The sequence below is a fragment of the Gymnodraco acuticeps genome, unplaced genomic scaffold, assembly GCF_902827175.1.
Source record: "Gymnodraco acuticeps unplaced genomic scaffold, fGymAcu1.1, whole genome shotgun sequence".
Lineage (NCBI taxonomy): Eukaryota > Metazoa > Chordata > Actinopteri > Perciformes > Bathydraconidae > Gymnodraco > Gymnodraco acuticeps.
Window position 1 is genome coordinate 1395741 of NW_022992351.1, and position 23380 is coordinate 1419120.

The 23380-nt window shown below is 40.7% G+C and overlaps 2 protein-coding genes across 6 annotated transcripts in view; both read right to left on the reverse strand.

The window, feature by feature from the left end:
* Positions 1–7960, reverse strand: part of fmnl3 (formin-like 3) — a 32165-nt gene extending 24205 nt beyond the window's left edge. For all 5 annotated transcript variants that reach the window (XM_034209133.1, XM_034209132.1, XM_034209131.1 and 2 more), the window contains exon 1: positions 7393–7960. In XM_034209133.1, coding sequence (XP_034065024.1) covers positions 7393–7506 — 114 coding nt within the window. In that variant the 5' untranslated portion in view covers positions 7507–7960. The remainder of the gene's footprint in view (positions 1–7392) is intronic.
* A 321-nt stretch (positions 7961–8281) lies between these two features.
* Positions 8282–22656, reverse strand: esyt1a (extended synaptotagmin-like protein 1a). The gene is made up of 31 exons (XM_034209343.1): positions 21805–22656; positions 20809–20850; positions 19212–19346; positions 18914–18987; positions 18624–18696; positions 18443–18532; positions 18310–18365; positions 17160–17280; positions 16778–16954; positions 16224–16306; positions 15999–16047; positions 15638–15727; positions 14804–14899; positions 14643–14714; positions 14479–14565; positions 14089–14238; positions 13414–13596; positions 13141–13317; positions 12963–13045; positions 12819–12867; positions 12642–12731; positions 12046–12141; positions 11764–11835; positions 11582–11668; positions 11310–11456; positions 10341–10465; positions 10079–10171; positions 9848–9979; positions 9666–9771; positions 9497–9546; positions 8282–9373 (listed from the first exon to the last, which is right to left on the reverse strand). Exons 1-31 carry the CDS (start codon positions 22129–22131, stop codon positions 9346–9348), a joined length of 3240 nt encoding a protein of 1079 aa, XP_034065234.1. The 5' UTR covers positions 22132–22656; the 3' UTR covers positions 8282–9345.
* Positions 22657–23380: the final 724 nt, after the last annotated feature.

Below are 23380 nucleotides of genomic sequence, written 5' to 3' on the forward strand. Positions count from 1 at the left end.
AAACAATCGATAAGGGCTGAATATAGATATAATAAGATAAGATGTTTTAAACATATGTCATTAATTGTTCCTGATTAAATGTTAATATATTATTAAGCTAAATGTAAAAAAAACGTGAATGTTAAAAGCACTTTTTCCAAAGCGCAAGGAACCTTCAAATTGTTTATTCTGAGTAACCTTTGAATCTTTTAGTCTATACTTCTGAAATTGAAGAAAAAAAAGCACCCAATATAGTTTCCTAAAATCCGGATACTGTATCTTGAGAATTGTCCCTCCGAATGTAAAAAAATCAAAGCTATAACATATCAAATCAAATGAAAACAGAGAAATTAAGAGACTTGTGCCTGAAAGATTTACTTGACATTTTAATAAATGATGATGATAAACATTACATCAATAATCAGAATTGCTCTCCATTTATTTGTTGGCTCTTGCGTATCTAATAACTTGACTTGTTTCATCAACAGAGCACAACTGGTCAAAAGTCAACAGCTTTTCTATTGGCTGAAACTTTTCCTAAGTGGTACAGCGCAAATCATAGAGTGTTAATTCCCCATTAAATCAGGAGTTTAAAGACAACACAGTTTACAGCTGTGGTGTGAGGTTTCTTCTCTGCCCTCCTGTTAGTCCACAACCTTCTCCTGCCTGAAGCCTTCTCTCTTCTCCCATAAACAACGTCCTCACTAGTTAACCTCTGAGTCACTCCGTAGGGAGAAATAACTTTTCCTCAAGTCTTTTCTTTACAACTCTAGACCAAATGGGCATTCCACAGTCAGTCAAGGCAACAGGAAGTTGGTTTTTCGGTTGAGGAATCAAGAACTACCTCCCAAAACCCATTTGCTAATCCGTTTATTTGCCCGGTGACACAGTCATGATTGACAGTGGTGATAGCTGGGTTCAAACCGGAGACGGTTATCATCACAGGGTTCTTAAAGTTGCAGCAAGAGATAAAGACAAACATGTCCTGAGCTGAAGGTCCTTCTGAAGCCAGATGTTCTTCTAGCTTCAAACGAAAGCAAACTTGAAATGCGCATTTGTTTACATGAGCTTATCGAAAACGTTTTGGGGAGCTCAGCAGGCCACTTGACAGCTATATTGTTCTTATTTTTGTTTTTTTAAATTGTATCTAGGAAATGTGAACATAAACAAGGATATATGTGACGGTAGGACTGAGTTATAAATAAGTACTACAATCAGTTATGAAACGGAGGTACTCGTTCATTCTTGTGTTTGCAAACATCCTGTTTGTCCTCCTCCGTGCGTCCGAGCAGGGCTCAGGGAAGCCCCGGCCAACAGATGATACACACAGGGAATGTCAGGAATGCAGGTACATGAATGCCTTAATAACTCATGCCGGACAGGCCTTTTGACTCACTGCCAGTGTTAAAAAGATGAAGGTCAACCAAAGAAAAAGGGGCAACAAATCTGAGCCTGATCTGTGTAGAAATAAAGTTTTGAATCAAACAGGATGTATCTTCTGGGTGGAGGTTTGAATTGGAGGGAGGGGGAAATGATGATGATAAAATAAAGAGGAATAAAAACCAAAGGACAGTCATGACACGTTGACTTCACATGAGAATGACTGAATCACATTAGCAGTCATATGTCTTAAGAAGTTCCCCTTTATTTCTTAATCTGACATCATTTATTTTGAGTGTTACTGTAAAAATTCAGAAGCAGAAGTGTTGACAAATGAGAGGTAAAGAAACCGTAGGGGAAGGCCTGGGAAATAATTCCAGCATGTCACTGGTGTGTAGGAGAGGTAGCTGCTATATAATCTACTGGCTCTTTAAATGGGTTTACAGCAGTTCTTCTGAGCGTCCGTGTAGAAGAGCGTAGCGGCACAAAGGGCACCAGGGGATGAGGCCCCCTTTCTAAAACAACACTGACTGACAGAGTCCCCATTGTATTGAGGAGGAAACTACTTCTCCAACCTACAGCCGTAGTGCAGCTGCATTAGAGCAGCATGCAAACCCCCCACTGACACGCACAAATGCACGCACCAAAAAAACACTTACATATGCACAGGAATGAAAAACACATGTCGTTTCTTTGCATAAATTAATATAAGTCCAGATCTCTTCACATTTCTGTTATGTGAACAAACAACACATTCCCTATTAGTTGCCGTTTATGAGGACAGAGAAGTGGAAAATAACAAGAACCTTGGAAATCTGGAAATGGAAATGAAATAACCAATACTTCTCTGTTTATCTCTGTTGGTCAGTCTGACGTTGAATTTAATAAATGTCATTTTTGAGGAATACGCATATAGCTAATCAATGCCAACCACTTGTTTTCTAAACATGACAGGTCTGATATGAAACATTTGTATTTTACAGAAACAATATAAAACATGTTTTTAAGTTAGCTTTAGAAGTGCTGGTCAGACTTGGATTTGTACAGAGCCGTATGTTTGCAGTATTTATGCTAAACGAAGCTAATTGGCTGCCAGCTGTAGCTTTGTATATTTACCAGAAAGAGACGAGAGTGGCACTTACATGGATCTTCTCATCTAAATCTTGGCAAAAAAATAAGCATATTTGTCAAAATGTTGATGTATCTGGATATGTTATATGTGCTCAGCCGTGGTCTTTAACTTGACCTTTGCTTTACAAAATATCTGCAGGGGTGAAAGTTGAGGAAGCACTAAACCTCGCCATAAAGCCTGCTCCAGATTGGGGAATGGTAGCCCGAGGGTGGAGAGAGCCAGGTGGACAGCCTTGTGCTGAACCCCCTCTGCCTGCTGCTCTAAAACCAAGTTAACTGTGTCCGCTCAGCTCCCATAATCCCCCTCTTCCTGGGACATAGTAGTGGGTGGCTGAGCCAGATGCAAACCCTCTTCCAACTTAAGTGACATAAAAAACTCAGCTTCTCTTTTTAGAAAAGATGATGCATGTGAGAAAGGGAGTGGTAGACATACTGAGCACATAAATAAACAGCGACCGCCATTAAACAAATACAAATGATTTAGGTTTTATGTCCTATGAACACATCACACAGCTTGACTCCATTAGTTCCACTTGACTGGCATCTATCAGACACAGCTTTCTTTAGACATCAGCCATCAAGAAGCAGTGATGTCAGACCGGGCGCTGGAGTCACATGTCAGCATTTCTGATTCCTCTACCACTGATCTGTAGTTTTCCCAACATTTTCTGTTGCTTCATGGTGACACATCCTTTTAAAACAATCAAACCTCAAAAGAAAAGCTGCACCAGCCCATCTACGTGTGATGGAACTCGATGTCACGGTATGAAAGATGCGGGAAGTTGAGCAGAGTCAGACAAATCGGTTTGGATGGTTTCCAATGCAATCAAGTGGTGAAATAAGCCCACGCTGCTCCTGCAACAGCTATTAAATATGTGTGCGCTGTTTTACATTTTTGGTAAAGTCATTCCAACCATGAACAGTGGCAGACTGCCAGTTCAAAGGGAATTTTCCCTTTCTGAGTTCTCCTGTGGCCTCACTTGAGACTAGACCACAGGAATCCAGTTGGTAGATTGTGCTCGGTACTTTGAAAGAGGATCCCAGGCCAGACCTGCACCTTTGAAAAGTGACTCACTCATCTCACATCATTTTCTTACTGAGAAGGTTATTTTGTAGTTCAGACCCAAAGTTAGACTTCATTTGTGGGAAAGGGGAGGTCGGAAACACTCAGTGGGTGAGTGAATGATAGGTTTCAGTTTAATTTGGAATCACACAAAGCCAAAGATACAGTAAGAGCTAGCAAGGACAAAGAGAGGGGGAAAAGAGGCTGAACTATTACAAGAATGCTACCAATGACTAAGATATCATTTTGGAGATAAGGCTTCTATGTTGTGCCTCTGTGAGGTCTAGGTAGATCTGTGTCCCTGGCTGAACTAATGGCATGTTCTGCCCCAGTAGCAGCCTGCAGGAACACAGTTCTTATTGAAAAGCCAACCAACCGCAACGACCATTGCCTACAATGCAATTTCCTCTGTTAACGAAGAAAGGAAAATGCCAGGCAGCTGTTTCCAGCCACAGAAGACAGTTTGTGAGGATGCTGGACAAAGGAGACGGCATGGAGATGATGCCTTTAGCACATGCTGCCGCTCAGAAATGACCCAGGAATTTTATTAGCAGACCGCATGAAGTAGTAGAAGCCCCTCCTCTGCTCCCCTCCACTGTCTACAGTAGAGCACGCCTGGTAAAGTCATTAGCCTGGGGATATTACTACACTGGCAAAAGCTTCTGACCATGACATCATTATGGGCTGCTGTCAGTCCAGAGGGACGTCTGTGAGCTGTGTCTGAGAGGAGCGGGCCGTCCCACTACGCAGAGACAGACACATCCCGTCAGTATGCCATCACACAGCCGGAAACACAGTGTACTAGAGGGAAATTACCCATTTTAAGATATCCATTTATGAAAAGTGTTATTTCTGAGGCTGCAACAAAGTGAACCAGCTGAAGAAAGAACATCTTCAAAATTTAGAAAAAGCTAAATGATGTCTTGCAGACTATTTTTAGAATATAACAAAAAATGGCCATAGCCAGACAACAGATCCATGGCTTTGTCTTCCTTGTCTTCCTCTAAACACGAAGACAGAAGCTATTGATGTACCTTTATCTCTGAACAAGGGGCCGGCAGGGCAGAGGGCCGAACATTGTCTGATAAGAACACTCAAATATACAAGCATGTTCTTCTTTCCCACAAAGTAAAGGAAAGCTGGAGCTACTATGGGGTAGAGTGGGGTGGGTGGGGTTAGAGAGCTTGAAAAACGTTCCCAGTCAGAAGCACAACTAAATTGTTGAGTCTACTGCATATTGCATAGAAATCATCTGCTCTGCCCGGCTGAACATAATAACAGGGATTGACTTTGTGTTGCAGGGCAGTCAAACAACTACAGACTGTTCCCGTCTCTAGGCAGGATGTGTGTTGATCTGTTCTCCTTATGGGAAAATGTGACGACTGCGATCACAGGGAAACATTTGATCAAAAAGGCCCCAAACAATGAGCCATCTGCGCGACAGAGCCACAACTTGAGCTGTCATAATAGCGCGTACAGTGTAGTGGAGTGTAACATGGTCATAATGACTGAGGCTTAACACAGCAGTCAACAAGCAGGCCTTGAATAGCTTATTGCTGTGCTAGTCTTTTCATATGAGGGATTTATTTTGTAGCGGCTGATAGCTCTGGCAGGCAAATAATGGCTTTATTCCAGAAACATGGAGGATCCACAAAGTGTGCAAGAATGAGACGATCTGAGGAATGTTGTGAAGATCCCAGCTCTTTGCTGCTTGGTGCTGTAATTAAAGTCTTAAAAAGCTGAAAATCACAGCCGGGTGTGGTTATATTAATAAGTACCTGTGAGAAACCGGTGCTGTTTAACCAAAAACAAACGTGTATCGCTTCTATGATCAAAAACATTGTTGCATACTGTAAATAAGTATGCTTCTCTGAATCTGTGGTGCTGGATTACTCACACTGTATCAGAGCAACAAGTGGGAGGGATGTTAAGCTTTCTGTTTTCTGTTTTGATGGAGCGTAGCAGAGGAGGCAAAATAACTCAATTATGCAACTTACACGCAAGTTCTGTGAATAATACATGATGAATGTGTTCTCAACTAAATGTAACAGATAGTAGCTCTTCTGAAGCGTATTCAACCACTGTGTCAATGTGTAAAGGCCAGTCTATGGTAAAGGCCAATGTGGTTTCCTATAACTTTGTCAAAGAGTAACACCCTATGTGTTCTAGTCCAGCTCTCCTCAAAGTGGCAATGATTTCTTTTCTGAGATATTGCTTAGACGAAGATTAGATTTATGGCCAATCAAAATGATTGTGCCATTACTGCTTTTCAACCTTTTTGGCTTTTCACTTGTAAAAATGCATGTTTGGCGAAAAAGTCAAATGGGGTATTTCCAAAAATATTGAACTATTTCTTGAAGGGATTTCTTATGAATATGATGTTATGACTAAACTAAATGTATTTATAGTTTTCTTTTCCCTTTAACTATCTGGTGACCCCTGAGTTTATCTTGGGACCCCTTCATCTACCAACCACTGCTGTAGTCCACTCTTATTACACAAGTCAAAGACAAGTAGAAAATCCTCACTTTAGAGGAGCTGGAAACCAGGAAATATTCTGTCTTTTTTATATTTCCATGTGCAATAAATATTTTCAATTTGCACTGAACCTTGATTGACTACACTTCTCAGCACCACTTCGTCATTGTTACTATTACAATCATTTGATACTTTAAACGGATGTTTACTTTTTATTATTATTTTTCTACAATGAATGTGTTGTTGTTTGCTTTTTCTGTTGTGGTTAATGTCCCATGTCCTCTTGTATCTTATGTTTGTGTTTTAAACTTCTCTATAAACCAAATCCCCCCTTGGGAGATAATAAAGATGAAAGATATGATTAAAATGATTACATGATCAAAGTTGCAATAGATTTACAGACTAATGAAAGATCTACTTATTTTCCACCCTTAGAGATGAATGACCAACTTCTTAGGCTTGGCCCATAAGAGAATAAAAGAACACCATTTGTTCCTGCATACAAATAAACTACGTAAAGTCCCTAATAGAAGATGATCTGCTGTAGGATGACAGAGTCACTTCACTGTGTTGATAGTTGGTAAAAGTGGGTGTTGACTGTGTGCTCATTATTACAAAGCGCTCAGACAACTCAACTCCAGCCTGATGTGGAGTGTGTATGGAGGGAGGGGAGAGAGAGAGAGAGAGCGAGAGAGAGAGCGAGAGAGAGAGAGAGAGAGAGAGAGAGAGAGAGAGAGAGAGAGAGAGAGAGAGAGAGAGAGAGAGAGAGAGAGAGTCTTAGGGTGTGGGAGTTTTGGGGGAATTCAGAAAATGCTGCTTTCAGATGGTTAGCCTGCAGCGAGAAAACTTTAAAGAAAACCCAGACGTAGATGTGCTCTGTCAAAGACAGTAAAAATGACCCCCCCTCCCCTCACACACACCTCCCAACTCTCCCCATGCTGTGCTCAGTGTTTGCCACTTCAGCCAAACGCTGAGTTGTCTGACTTTAGGGGAGACAAAAGAACCGCAGGAGAGGAGGGGGACAGCAGGCAGAGAGAGGGGCGGGACAGCACAGGTCGCTTCTCTTAAAACATCAGCACTTCATAATGGACGATAAAGAAATGTAAAATAAACATTAGGCTACTCTTTCATGTGTCAGAAACAAAAACAAAAGAGAAAATAACCCCTCTAACGCAAACCACACACCATTCATGATTGGGGATGTTTGTTTTGGCACTATTTTGACTTTAAATTAAGTTAAGGATTCATGTATGAGACAGATGGTGGCAGAACAATTGAAGTTAGAATTTTACCACATGTTTTAAGTTCCCTTTATCTGACATTTGGACCACGTATGAGAAACTGAGGTGATCACAACTTACCAAAACAATGGCAAACTTCTCCTCCAGCTCGGTGGGGTCTGGCATCGGGACCTTCAGAGGCATGATGTGATGCTTCATCTCCGAATGGCCATCCACACTCTCTATGTTACCCATTGTGCCCCAGATGTGCTGAGTCCTCCGGTCAACTCGAATCCTTCAACTTTTTCCCAGTGATGATAATCCAAGTAAAACAAAGATCTCCGAAATATTCCAACAAATTCATTAACGGATCAATCCAAAAAATCCACTTTTCCAAACGGAGATAAATCGCTGACAGTGCAGTAGTCTCGTATAACAGTCCAAAAATGCCATTTACTCTTACTCACGCGTTTAGGTTTACAGTGTACACTGTAGTTTCCCTTCAAAAAACTTACTTTTTAAAAGTAACAATCAAAGTGCAGATGCTTTCTCTTCCAGAAAGTAGTTTTTAATTTGCCAGGCCAATCCATTACTTAAAACAGATTTCCCCTCGCGACAGATATCTCTCAAATGCACACCTAACCGTTACTTGAGTTGCTGCTTAACTTTCTTGGCTACGACGTGTTTCCATTCATTATTGTTGTGTGATCCTGATTAAAGTCTTTTGCTGTTGCCTCCACTCAGAGGGCAGTTTTCTGCTCTAGCCCCGCCCCCATCTAGGATAGGCGTCACTTCTGTTGGTTCAAAGACCTGTCAATCACCACATCTCTTTTCCTCCACCCCTCACATCTGCAGGCAGGGTGCCCACATTGAAAATTGAAGGGTTGTCTGCACTTTATTGCAACCTGGTGGCCAGATATGAGAATGACATTTATTTGAAAACCCCTAAAATGTTATAGTATAATATGTTATCAGTAGGCTATGTAGTTTAAACAAAAACTTTTACAAACAAATGAAATCACAACACTGGTTTGATTCATGAGAGTGCAAACTTTAATCAACAATTTCAGCAGATAGATGATGAGATCTTCAAATAAGGTCAAAGCTCAGCAGTTTTCTTCTTCAGTTCTGACACTTTTTTCTTTCCATCACCACAAAGGCCTGGGCACTGATTTGTGGGGACAACGGTAGGTCATAGGAGCTGTCCCACTGCTGGCATACAATATCAGCTTGCTTCTTACAAGGTCATAAACTGTTTTGCTTGTAAAATAAACTCTAAACATGGCCGACAGCTTCAGCCTGTTTCCTCTAGCGCCACAAACACGTACAAACACAAAGAAGCGCGGGTGCAGTAACACCGCCAATGTGTTTTCAGTATCTACAAAGTTTTCTCTTCATAAAAGCACAGTGATTTAGACTCTGCTTACAGTATCCTACCTCGGTTTTCAGTGGTAAATGTGAGGGTCTAGGTTTGTAATACTTTGATTTATAAAAGCAACTTCGATAAAGCTCTGGTTAAAGCATATAAAACTTCATTTGGAACATAATTTATAAACAGTGACAAACTGTGCGCAGATTTGTAATACTTAAGGCAATCATATAAACATATAAACAAAGTAATCTTGGGAATTATTTTCAAAGTTGTAAAAAATAAAAATTCAAAGAAATGTCTTTCGTTGGGTTGGATGCTGTAAATCCATAAAACACATCATACCTTAAGATATCGACAACAGCACCAGCCCTTTTTCTGAATACAATTCAAAGAGGGCTTTGACATGCTTTTGAACACATACAAACTTGGTAGGCTGTGCAACATAGTTGCATTATTATCAAATATCTATTCAGCCAAAATATTCTACTGAAGAATCTGTCCAGGACAGCACAATTTCACCACATATTTTAACACTTTACGGATGACAAGCTACATGTAAAGTTTCTTAAATACTGATGGTCTATTTTTTGTGGAGCATATATGTTGTGATTTTTTCTTCAGTGATGGTGGACATTTTTATTAAAGCTGAATACGCAAACACACAGATCACAGATCACAGAAGCAACACTTAACATTATATATTACTCAGAACGTCCCTTCCTTTAGTTGGTCTCTGCTACCAAATCGTACCTGGAAAAACAGAAAGGATACAATTTATTGTTCAAATTATCTTGCAGAAAGAAATATATGAACATACATTTGTTGACAGCTCTATTTTATACAATATTGATCAGAAGTTGTTTAAATTATTACCATTGTGTGACACCAGTCTTCAGGTCAATTTGGTCCAGGTCCAGCAGCAACTGTCGGCAACAAGTAACAGAAAAGAGGATGTTTAATGTCTGGCAATATTCAAGTCAACACAAAGGAATTTATGCGATGCTCTGAAATAACTAACTGCATTTCAGACAATTTTCTATACCTTGCCGATAAGCTCCCTCTCTCTGCTCATGAAGGAGACACTGTTCTTCACAGACAGGTCCAGTCTTCTCTGTGCAGACTCCTCCAGAGAGAAGTCAAAGTCAAACCTACAGAAAGAAAAAAAAAGTACATTAAAATCCTCACATTTTCTTCCCCATCATGAGTCTAATTTTCCTGTCTTACCTCTCGCTGAATTCTGGGTTGAGGTCTCTCTTCTTGGTGGCAGTCCTCCTCTTGGTGGTCGCCTTCTTGTCCGGCAGCAGGATGAAGGTGACATAAGGGTCTGCCCCGTCCTTAGAGCAGGCTGCCAGGGCTCTGTGGGTTCACAGCAGCACATTTACAACATGTGTTGGTATTGAGTACTTCAGATCAAAAATGGTGATAATTAAGAAGTAACATATGTTATATCGAGACCTGCAGGCGTGAACTGTGACGAATAGCTTGCTCTCCTCGATGGAGTAGCTGAGGGTAAGCTTCACCTGGCCTGCTGAGTTTGGGTTATCAGCCCTAAAGACACAGAGCAGTAAATGTGATTATTTACATCATGATGTCTTTAAATCTATAGGGAGAAATAGAATGAAGTAAAAAGGAAAAACATTCCACTAAAACAGACCCTGATATGTTAACAGTATAGTGGCTACACAATGGAGCATTAATGCTTGCATGTGTAACTCACGCGTTATATCCACTTCTCCGTCTGAGGTCGAGATGAGAAGGAACCCATCTGGGAATGACTTCTTCTCCCTCAGTTCCTGCCTCCCCCGGGGCCTGACGACACACCGCCAGCTGAGTGTCCAACACCTGCAAGATACGGATTATAGCTCAGCATGACATTGCTGCTGCATAATAATCTATTACTGGTCTTAATAAGGACTTTATTTTACAGATTATCCATGCAGCAAGACTTGAAATTGCCTGTGTTGCAACTTTTTTTGAAGGGGAAATCCAAAGTCAGTACTGGTTCAGAGATGTATGGAATCTGGGGCTCAGAATGACTTTCAACCCCCATGTGTGTTGATTAACAGCTAAGAGCACAGATTCAAGAAAAGTGTGTGTGGCACCATCCCATGTAAAATTACTACTTTTGGTTTTTACACAATAGTTTTGGATTAATTTAACAATGAGTAATGTTATATTCCATATTATTCAGAGGTGCTGTAAGGCCTATGTTTTAAACCCCATAGTTAGTCATTACAGCTTTAAGAATACCTACTGAAAGGTCAAATAATTTAAATGAATGTCTGTATTTATGTATAATTTCTTTGTCAAGATTTAGAAGGAAAGGAGTAACGTATGTCTGTGTATGTGAGCAATAACATGTAGATTTGAGTGAACTGTAAACTGAGGCGGGTGTGATTTTTATGTACATCTACATGTATGTTATATATTTGTGGAATAAATAAAAAGTTCTAAAAATAAAAGAATACCTGCAAAGCAAAACCCAGTTTTTCTAAATGCAAAGACATTGTGCAGGATATATTTTATCTTCAGTGTACAGCACATGATAGTACAGTACAGTATTCCGTGCAGTGCAATGCTGGTTTAATAAAGAGAAAGTGATACTGTACCAGTCAGGGCATCACTCACATGGTCACATATTGCAGCATATTTGTAGTGTAGATAAAGGATGAAATGTTGTCAGTACCTTGAGAGTGGCCCTCAGTAATATCTGGCTTTCTGGCAGTGCTCCATCCAGATTAATCCAGCGGTCCAGCACTAAGCCTGGCTCCATCATCACCTCTCTGAGAGGGAGTGTGAAGGACCCAAGGGCCTGGCCCCAGCTGTGGGAGAGCTAGAAACAAACAAACAAACACAAACATCATGGAAATGACGACGTACTTCAGACTGCAATTCATCTTTAAATTATGACATTATAAATAATATGGATGCTTGCATTGCGATGTTTATGTCTTTCACCTTCACTATGACTGCTTCATCTCTGGGGTCTCGAACCAGAAAATTAAAGGCTTCGTCCCATCGAGGGGATGTGGAACGCTCACAAATCTGAGGAAAGAAAATGCAAAAGAATGTAATGACTTTTCAAACGGCATTATTCTTTTGTTGCATTCACAGTCTCAACTAAGAAGCCATAATCTTACCTTGGTTTTGTAAGAAAGACTTTTGAGGATAATCTCAGCCCCGACTTTAGGCTCCTTCCCATTCTTCTTCAACTGAAAATGAGAATATTTTTATAAAAAAACTGTACTCAATACTACACAATTTAAAGCACATATTATATCACCAGTCATTCCATATACATATGAGAATGCAGCTGTACTTTGTGGAAAACATTGCTACAAAAAGCAACTATTGTGCACACACACACACACACCATAATAAATAATAAATAGAGCCCCAAGGACCCATAGCTATGATCTCACCGGCAGGCCATGGGCACGCTCCACATACACAAACAGCACCGCTGCTGATGGCACAACCTTGTTATGGTATGACTGCTGAGACTGAAACTGCAGGATCTGTAGGAATGATATCACAGAGAGACATAAAGAGTGAGAGTTTAGTGAGATTTAATGTGCAATAAGAATGTTGTGGTTAAATCTTCCTTTGCAACCCTACCAAGAAAGATGTGAGCATACATCTAACAAATCTAATCTACACAAAGTCTCTCACTGTAAAAGTTGTTCCTGTTTTGTAACATTTAGTATCCGCCAAAACACCAAACAACAAGGCTAGAAAACCCTGTAGGCTCTTACAGTAAAAGAAGCATCAATTTAAGGTTAGATTTGAATATTTTCTAAGTTTGCTTTTTATTCCTCCCACTCAAATGGAAATACATTTAACTTGTTTACGATGGAAAGAAAACGTTCTACTCAAGACGGCAACAGGATATGTTTTAAACTTAGTCAAGGCTTTCTGGCAATTTTAAAACAACTACAGTATTTTGCATGTGAGAACTGTTTATCCAAATAAAAACTGAACAAAAAATTAAGTTAAATGTTGAGAGTTAATATCTTACCTGCTCCAGTCTGGGTAGGTCAGAGACTCTGGGCAGCCACTCGAGCACCAGGTGAACTCGGCCTGACTTCACATCATTTAGAGTGTACCACTGTAACAAAAGGCACGGAAATGTCCAGGTTATGATATAAATAAAAATAATATTTGTTATATGATCTGTTCACTATGTGTCACTCACCATGTCCATGAATTGTGAGCTGATGATATCCCGTAGGTTAATCTTGAACCTGCAAAGAGAGGACTCAGTCAATACTTCCCTTTCACTTCATTATATCCCCTTTCAGATATGCTGTAAAGTTTTTATTTGTTTGTCCAGGCGCACCTTCCCAGAAAGTCATCCTGATCAATGTCCTTGTCAAACAACTCAAACTGGATCTCCTGACCAGGAAGCTGGGTCGAAATCACCTGAATCATAGAAGAAAAAAATGTCCAGGCTTAATCCAGGCTTAAACATAATCATCTTATTAGTCGAGTCGAAGAGAATTAAACAAAGGTAATACCTCATAGAGTTCATTCCAGATGGGGTTGAGGTTTTCTTTGATGGTGTGGCTACGGAACGTGATACCAGCCACACGGATCTTAACGTAGGGGTCACTCTTTCCCTTCACCATGCCCCCCATGAAGTTGTCCTTTGCTATCAGGTTTTGGGCCTCCACCAGATGGATCCGCAGCACGCCCTGTGAGCAGAACAAGGGCAGGTAAGGCTACCATAGTGTGTGAGAGAGAGAGAAAGAGGCTGTTGGTGCTGCAACAGCTTGAATCTTTATTTTTACCTCAGTTGCAAACTCTGGGTCGGGTGTGGTTTGCTGTGGTCGTATTGGCTGAGGTATACCTAACCCACCGGGCCCCATAGGGTTCAGTTCTGAGGTGATACCCCCCTGACCTATCCCAGGCCCAGGGTTCACAGGCCGAGGAGAGGGAGTGGTAGGAGTGGCATCCTCACTAAGCCACAAAATCTAGGAGGAAACAAATAACCAGTTAATACATTAAATGCATGTTTCTCTTTTCTGTTTATGTGGACTGCATGTTCTCACAAGGATATGAGGATGAGGCAGAAAGGAGATGGTCTACTTTAGTTAAGCCAGGGCATGAGAAGGGGAGGAGTTAAGAGTTGCTGTAGAACTCCATAAACTCTCCAGTATCCCACATTCTTTAATTTCAGGGTGTCATGTTCAACAGGATCTAATTTCCATGGATAAAAGACACACACACAGCCATTCATGGTACGTTTAATTTGATAGCCAGGCTTTGAAGGGTGGGCGTTATACTGAAAACATGTGTAGTTTCCTGAGGCAAAAGCAGTCCTTTTGGAGCTGGTAGGATTTCAAAGTATTTTACACAGACACTGTAGCTGGTTTTATTCTTAGCAACAGTCATGGAATTTTTACAACAACACCGTGTGACATGTGACCATGCAGAGAAAAATAGTTTGTGGGAGAAATACCAACCCTAAGAACAATTTTGGCGTAGATACGGCTGGCAGACCCAGAATTCTCCAGCTGAAACCATTGGTCCATGGTGAGTTCAGGGGTATCCATTAGAAGACTCAGAGGGATAGTCAGATTGCCCAAGGTCAGAGCACGGTCGTCATCTTTCACCTGATTTTAAAACACAGGGACATACATGTGGAGTTAGGATAAAGGAATGATCAGGATGGGAAAAGGGCCATGAATAGGTAAAAAAGCAAAGAAAAAAGAGAGTGTTATATAAATAACAACGAATAAGAGGAAAAATGTATTAAAGTAAGAGGAAAAATCAATAAAGTATTATGTGATCTAATGACCATATAATTGCAGCTATAGCACGATCAATATATTCAATCATTAGCCATGACTTACTTGAATGTCAATGTCTTGTTTGCGAGGATCCTGAATAAAGAAGGTAAAGGCATCCTCCCACAAGGGACTGTTGGTCCCATAGCAGGTCTGCAGAGGAGAGGGGAACAACTCTTTATAATGCTCAGAGTTAGGTTCAATATACTAAGAAAAGATTATTTCATTACCTTGCTCTCTTTGGTTGCATCCTGTATAGAAATCTGCACCATTGGGCTCGGGTCCTTATTTCCTTTTCTCATCTACAACACGTGGAATAAAATGGATGTGGGTAACAGACAAATATGAAATGCACATCAAATGAAAGAGTCTGAAATTCTAATGATCTCACAGGTAGTGCATTAGCTTGATCAAGATAGATGGCCAAGATAGCAGCAGATGGAGGGTCAGCCGTCTTACTGGTCAAGTTCTGGTTCTTCTGGATCACCTGGTGAGGAAACAATTAACACAATCAAAGAGCAGTGAGGAAAATGATCAACCAAGGGCCACAATTTAACTTTTCCATACAATGGAAAGTTGATAAAGAATGTATTTGACAGTTTAAGATTGGTCTTATTTTTTTGGTTGATATTGGTCATATATTGTCTTTAAATTAAAGGAATTGTCCCTTAAACAAAAATACCTAAGCATAAAGAAATACATTAAATCTTTGATCAAAATATGTCAAACCAACCACATAAACTCACATCAAACAATGGACATCAGGTGACAGCATAACATAAAATCTGTACATCAAGCAGTCTTCATCCAACCCAAAGGTTGGATTGGTTTTAGAATATTTGTTTGAATCTTGAATACTTTCTTTGTTTAACACTGACATATTTGAAACGTTACATTATCTGTTTTGTTTTCAATCTGTAAGTTGTTTTAATGTTCCTTTTTGTGTCATTATCTCCTGTCAAGGACAGTAGTGAACAATAAACAGGGAATCTTTTATATGATAATAAAAAAGTTAAATTATAACTTTTTTGGGTGTCATCCTCCTCTCTCATTGCATTTCCTGTTTTTGAAACTGCCAAATGCCTAAAACAATATGGCATTTGAATACAAAAATAATGCTCTGATCCTAAACAGTGTTTCAATGTTGTCCACATCACTACCCAAGCCCTGCAGCTGCTTCATTACCATTAAGATGCAGTTCTAATAGGCTGTTCAGCAGACTCACCTCACTCAGTCTGTCAGCAGAGGACAGCAGAGAGAGCCACTCCAGCCGGAGGTGAACGCTGCCAGATGGGACGTCCCTCAGGTTGAACCACTGTTTACAAAAACAACAGATTAATTAACACACATCTCCTCTGGCTGATGTGTTTTAGACTGGCCAGGGATAGAAGATTAGAGAACATCACGAGGAGGCCCAGGAGGTCTGCAGTGTCACATGCTAACAGGATTACGGCAGTATTCCTCAGATGTGAAACAACATAATAACTAGATTCTTGTGCTTGCTGATCATCATATGATGAACATTTTTTAATAAACAAACTTTTGAAATACTGAATCTGGGCTAACATAATGCAAACAAAACTTACATCATCCACAACTCTGGCCTTCTTCACAATATCAAGATCCACCTTGACCCTGAAAAAGAGAGAGATAAAGAGATATAGAGACAGAGAATCAATTAAGCAAACAATCAAAGATACTAAGGTGTTCAAAATGAGACAGAATCATGGCCCACCATGGCAATAGCAGAGATGTGAATGGCATGAGAAGCACATAGAGACCAAGTAAATGAATGAGAATGAGTAAGCTACCTCCCCAGGAAGTCATCCTGGTCTGGGTCTTTGTCAAAAACTTCCACTTCCAACTCCTGACCAGGTACTTCATGGACAATCACCTGACACACACACACATTCACACACACAAATAATTGGACAAAAACACACAACAGATATACAGATATAGATACAGCCACACATGGCACAATAACACAAGGACATGCAAACAGAATCACAAATGCAAGAACTTTTCACTTTTGTGTTAAGTAGATGTTAATAGTTTAGTATCTGTTCGACGGTTCTAATTGGATAAACAACAAACAAATGCATCCCTGCACAAGCTGTTTTTGCAAAAGCACTTTTTGCAAAAGCTGCTTATCTTTAAAAGAGGACCTCCCTGCTTTCGCAGAAAACAGATAACAGAACTGTTTCTCAATATGTGGCACATTAAATACTTAACCACTTCACTACACAACCCCTATGAAGCTAGCAAACTAGCAGCAAGCTATAACTTTTACCACTTTAAATGCATCACTCAAACATCAAGCTCGTTTTTAGATGTATCTCTTATTTCCCCCTCCTCTTCTTACCTCATACATCTCCCTCCACTGAGGGTTCAGGTTGGTGTCCACATGATGAGAGGTGAAGATCTGTGTTCCTACACGCAGAACGGCATACGGGTCAGACTTCCCATCGATTAAGCCCTTGATGACCGTGTCCTTGGCAGTCAGGTCCTCAGCCTCCAACAGGTGGATACGCACGACTCCCTAGTATGTGCATACACATGCAGGAAAACACATGCACAAAGAAAATGTCAATGTTAGTCAACTAGCTTCCTCACAAAACAAGGATCCATGTTTTTCACAATGTGAATTTGCTGTTTGACTCTCAGGCTATGTGTTTGCAGCTTATATGCTTGGACAGTTTCAGTCAGTTTAGGTCCATGTTTCTCCAGGCCATTAAGACAGTTACCCTTGGGAGAGGGGAGCGGAGTTGCGCAACGTGCAGGTCGGCCACCAGGGGAATAGTAAGACGGTTGGGGAGCACCAGGTGGGAGGCTATTGCATCCATTATCATAGTGTCCGACATGGCACTGCAAATGAATGCGAGGATGATGATGGAGACACACAGGAGACACACAGACAAACAGACAAAGTCTATATACTACTGCTGACAATACGAACATGTATAATAAACATGTTATTCATGTTCTCAGCAACAAAACCAACAGGAAACTCCCATTGGTTAAGATGAGGACAATTCTAAAGTAATACAATTAAAAAAGAATGACACATTGTCATTTAAAGCATCACCAGAGAAAACCGGTGTGCAAGCAACAAATGTACCTCTGACAATGCTTTTATTGTATTTTCATAAATGCATGGAGTCATAATATACATACTAAATAAGTACAATAATACCAATAAGGCATAAAGTTGTCAAATTAAAAGTTGAGGGTGGCATTTCAATATTTTTTTCAATTATTAACATGCCATAAAAATAACAAAACCAACAATGTCATATTCTGTCTGTCTATACTTTTAACTCCTCTACCATATCTGTGATCCTCAGCCCAGAGGCCATCAACTTCTACTAAAGATGTAATTTTTACAAAAGAGGTCACAAATATATACTTTCATTAAGGTTGAGTTATTCACTGAAACAACTAGGAATGTAGTTTTTCAGCAGAAGTCAAACATGCATAAATAGTCATTTGTTTAGGACTATTTTCCAAAAAGAATTATCTAGCTAAACTCCTTGCTAGTGGGATCGATTCATTGCTGGTTTCAGTCTTTTTACAGGATGTGTTGACAGAAACAAAAATATAGGATATGGCCACACTTAGCTTTAAGGGATGTGAAAACACAGATCTGTCGATTAACCGAAATAGTTTCGCTCACATTACTAGTTAGTTTAGCAACTAATGACCAAAAACAAAACAGACTATCTTTCTAATCAATCAATTCCTAAAAGTGCACCACCCACACCTTTCTAACTTCATCAGCTGACTTCACAAACAGGCACTCCTAATTCAAAAACGATTCAAAAAACACCAAACAGACGCAACAGATCAATGTGGCTGCACACTAAGAGTACACAGAGCTCCATCATATAAACTTACTTCAGCCCGGGGATATCTAACAGATTAGTCAATCCAGTCCAGTTGATGTCCAGTTTCTGTGACACAGATAAAAACAGACATTAGATAACAATGCAGTGCACAATCAGACGAGCTTCACTGGTGCTACACTTACAGGCTTGCGGATGAAGAACATTGTGATGGCTCCAACCAGCGGCACATCTCCGATCAGAGGCTCAAGGATGACACGCAGCTTACCGTGAAGCTACGAAAAGAAAATATAATAATGAAAGGACGTTTCATGCTACTCAACTGTCGCTAATGCATTAAGATTGTCTTAATATTCATTGTCATACCTGGACTCCTTTCACTCCAGCTTTGCAAAAGTACTTCTTGATTTCTACATTTATCTCAACATCACCGGCATAGCTGCAAGAAGAAGAACAGTGACACACTAGAGATACATGTTACCTAAGTGAAGCCGTTGATATGGTATTCAAATAGAGCTGTGTAAACAATGATCTGTTGACAAAGGATAAGCCCTAGCTAAGTGTCAGAACTGCAAAGTTACTCAAAAATATGTCAGTGTCTGACTTGACTGACTGGGTGCTTATAAACATGCAATATGATAGTAGCGATTCATTACCTCAGGTACAAATCCAACATAACTTGTCGCTTATCGTGTTCTGTGTGAGCCTTTACACCAACCACCTTCAAAGCCTGTGAACACAACAGCTGCTATTAAACAAAGAAAATAAGAGTGATAGACTTTGTGCAATAACACAAGCAAAGATCCACATGAAGATTCATTCTCTGTGATGAAATCATCAATCTTTAAGCTTGTAATTAACAGGCTATAGTGAGACCAGCCTTCCACTGTATTTTCTTGGCTGTGAAACATTAACAGAATAAATTGCTGTTTTTATGACAGGCCATTCAGATACCTTGTCTCCTAGGTTGACCTTGGTGAAGCTGAGAGTCTGCAGATGAATGCTGGAGGCACGGATGGTGGGGGCAATGGTTTCCACCAGCAGCTTCTCCAGATACTGACCAATGAAGGGCCAAGCCTGCTGCAGGATCTACACGATAGATAATATCCAATGTATGTTATACATAAGATACATAAGATAGTATGAAGCAATGAATGAATACAAATGATCAAAAGTGGTTTATGTTTTTATCCGCAGTCATATGATTCTGTGAGCAACAATGCATGCATCTTTTATTGTGGCAAGGCACTTCCAGTGAATAAGAAATCCTTATCAGAACATGACAGCATATCAAAGAACAATAACCAAAGCACACACCATAGTCACAACACACAGAATCTCTCTCTCTCCCTCACATACACACTTCACAATTCACAATGCCAAGACCACTTGTTTGAAATGTTAAGGCTTTTCAAAGAAGCCGAAACCAAGTTTCTGACAGAGATCGGAATCTAAACATTGAACAATAGCTCACCCATTAATAATTCAGCAGGGCGGTTATGATGAAGTGAATGAATCAAATGCACCTCTCACTTTGGAGTCAAATTAAAAAGGAAAAACAATCGCTAATGTTTTAGTTTATGGGTCAATCATTTCCTAGGAGATGTTTCAGTAAGAGCATCTATAGCTATCATTCTGGGGAGTGAGTTGAATCAATGTTTTCACTCCACACAGATCCCATTTGTGTTAGCTTCAGCGTTTCAGTGTGAGGTGTAAGAGCGAGATGTCCTGTCAGCTACTGTTTACTGACCTTTTGACCTCTACACTCCCCATGAGACTAGTGATGCTAGTGGCGTAAACCTTAGGAGAGTATCTTATATTATTTATGATACAGTTATTGACATTCAGCTAGGAATTATGCATGTAACTCCTTTTTTACTGTGTTGCTCACAGCCATCCCCAGCTCTTTTTATTTGCAGATTACTATTTTTTGTTCTTGTCAAATATAATAAAAGGTGAGAACATTTCAGGGCTGATGTGTGTTTGTTTACAAGGGAGGAGGGGTAGTGTGAGCAGCTGGGTCACACGTCAGGAAGCCCAGAGGAGAGACGTGGGCTGCTGAAAGGTGAGTCCTGCAAATTGCCCTCCCATAAGCTGGGCTTCTGTCAATAAGTTCATTACATTTTTCCCTCCAGAAGGGTGCTTTGTATTATTAGTATTCATATGCACACTTGCCCTATACTGATGCGAGGTCACTGTACTGACAAAGACAAAGAGCGCTGAGATATGATCTGAACCACTCTCTCTGCCTCTTAATTATACTGGGAGATAATCAGCTGGGATGGAGAGGCTGCAGCGGGAGCCGGGTCAGTTAAAGTCCACACAAGTTGTCTCCATAAATAATATGAGGCATTGCAGGTACTGGGTTACTCAAGTGAAACGTCAACACTTTATCTTGGAATCACTGCTGTTTAAGAGTTCAGCTGAATGAAGCGAAGCAGTCTGTCTTCATACAAGCGTGTTAAAGAAGATTATTGTCAAAAAGTAGTTCCTAATCATAATGTATGAATACACAGCCATAGCTGCGCATTTAAGTCTGACAGGGGCATACCTTATTCAGCCACTCCACCTTTTCCACATCAGGAAAGTTGACCTGTGAACAAGAGAAATTGGTCAGGCATGAACTCAATACAACACTGCTATAAAATGACCTCCAGCTCTGAGCAGAAGAGCTACTACTTGAGATGAATGTTATATCTGGTTGTGTGGAATGACCTGAAGTAGATACAGTGGTTCTAATTTAATTTTGGAGAGTCATTTTAGATCATGCACAATTAAAAGATGAGAAAAAACACAGGCTGAGCAACTTAGATGTGAGACAACATTTCAGGAAGCCATCAACCACGTGCACATCAGCCTTTCCTCTAAACCACAAAGACATGAGATCTGATGATAGGGTCTGTTATCCCAAACACACACACACACACACACACACACACACACTGTTTATTCCCTCGTGCTCTCTCTAGATATGGTGGTCCTGGGGAAATATGTTGATGAGTCATCACGTGTTTGGAGCCGAATAAGGTCAAAGGCTGCTAGTGAAACAGGAAAGGGAAACAAAACAGAGAATCTCTCCTACTGCTAGATATAAATATATTTTTCATAATTTTAGAATAGACGTGCGTTTCACTGTCTACTAAGTCTAAGATCCCCTAGTTTCATTCTCTAAACCTTTCCACTCCCTCATCTGACATTTAAATATACATTCCTGAGTGCAGTTAATTCTCCAGGCACTGCACTTTAGGAAAGTCTTAATATGGTGCTGGATTTGGATAGTAGGAAGATACTGTGAACAAAAAGGACAGTGTGCACTATGAGTGTATAATGGAGCAAAATGCTCTTTCTTTTTATGCGTGAATATCTTTACTTGATGAAGTCTGGATCCTACAATTAAACAGCAAGCCCCAACTAATGAGTAATATGCATGTAAGAGCCTATCACAGTCAGAGATGCAAAGAAACTGAGTTGCAGCTCAAGTTCCGCCTGGAAGAGGAGGCAGATGTGACAGGTGAAACAAACATGCAGGCGGTGAGCCAGTGCTTACCCAGGGAGGCAAATCCCTTTTGGCTCTGAAAGCCTTCTCGGTGGTAAAACTCATCTCGTTGTCCAGGAGGTACATGGCAGACTTGAGCCTCATCACTTTCTCCAGTCGACTGTGTTTCCATCCCATGTAGATCATCAGCCCGAACAGCACTACACTGATGCTGAAGCCATAATATCCGGCCAGGTACACTGGTAGAAGAGCACCGAGGCATTTTGCAAACGACCACAGCACACTCAGAGCTCGTTCACCTGGGGGCTGGTTGGGTAAGGCCGGGGCTGCGATCGCAGTGCCTCCGCTCATGCCAGACTCTGCCTCCGCGGTTGGCATCGCACGATCCGTTTGAATTCACTGGCTCTAGCTGGCCTTCAGCTTCACTGCGTCTGTGACAAAGTGGCACTGAAGAATTACCAGCGTATTCCTACAGAAACCATCGAGAAATCACCTATAAACTGCGGGCTTTGATCGTTGAATTCATGATCACGGAGCGTTCACTGCTGCACCCCCCCTCAGTTCCGCAGGGCACTGAAGCAGGCAATTCCGACTTTCATTTACGTATAACGCTTCTCTCACAGAGCAGGGCAAAGCATAGACCAGGAACCGAGAGGGCGGGCTCTTCTTCAATCCCTCCTTCACAAGAAATCCAGCAAAAACCTAAAGCCTAGAATTAACTGAGCGTCATTCACCCACTCAGGCGGAGCGTATTGCGACTCATGTGCAAAGTGGATGACTGTTTATTTTAGCTCAAGACACCAAAGGGAATTTTTGTTAACTTATCATTATCCTGTTAATAAAAATAAACACTCCGCCCAAAAGGATGTATACACTGCCAATGCACATGCTGCACAACCCGTTATCTTGTCCACAACCGGATCAAACCCTGCCGCATGCGCAAGCGCTCATGTCCTCTGCAGCAGCTTTACAACTGAGCGTAACAGTGCCAACAGGTCTGTTGACAGAAAGGTGTAAGCTTCCTGCTTTATGTATGTTCATTCATCAGCTGCCGTGGTGATAAGCGTCTTAAAAATAAAATCCAAGCGGCAGAGTCGTGATCTGCGCAAAAGGTCACTACGCAATGTTTACGCAGTACATTACAAGTCGGTCTACAGTAGCCCAGTTTAGGATTTGTCATTCAGGTGCATTTCGGGAGGTGGTTTTCCTTGTTTTTCATTCATAGCTTCATTAAGCTAAGCGACTGAAACAGCAGACCCCCTGGTTGCCTATAGATACAATGCATTACAGAAGGCTTATTTGCACAGAGGCCTAAAACGTTATCTAAATAGACACATGAGGACAGAGCCAAGCAGTCAGTTAAACACCAACAACCAGTAAGGGCCTAAAGGCAACCATTGAAACAGTAGGCTTACACATAATGAAAATGTCTTGATTTGATGGTTTAATAGGATATTCAGTGATAGGATTATATATTTCTAAGATTGTGTAATGCAACAAATGTATAGGCTGTAAAGACTCTGAATGATTGTGCAGATAAATCTAAATATTGTTGTTGTAAAGAGGTAGTAACAGCTTGGTGCTACATTTTGACCACATTGTAATGCCTTGTCTGTCACATGTTTGT

Excerpts from the sequence above, each read along its gene's own strand:
- esyt1a (XM_034209343.1), bottom strand. The coding sequence starts at position 22,131 with ATGCCAACCGCGGAGGCAGAGTCTGGCATGAGCGGAGGCACTGCGATC. Across the intron at positions 17,281-18,309 it reads TTAGATATCCCCGGGCTGAA|TGCCATGTCGGACACTATGA; the intron begins GTAAGTTTATAT and ends ATTCATTTGCAG. Across the intron at positions 14,715-14,803 it reads ATCAAGCTAATGCACTACCT|ATGAGAAAAGGAAATAAGGA; the intron begins GTGAGATCATTA and ends CACGTGTTGTAG.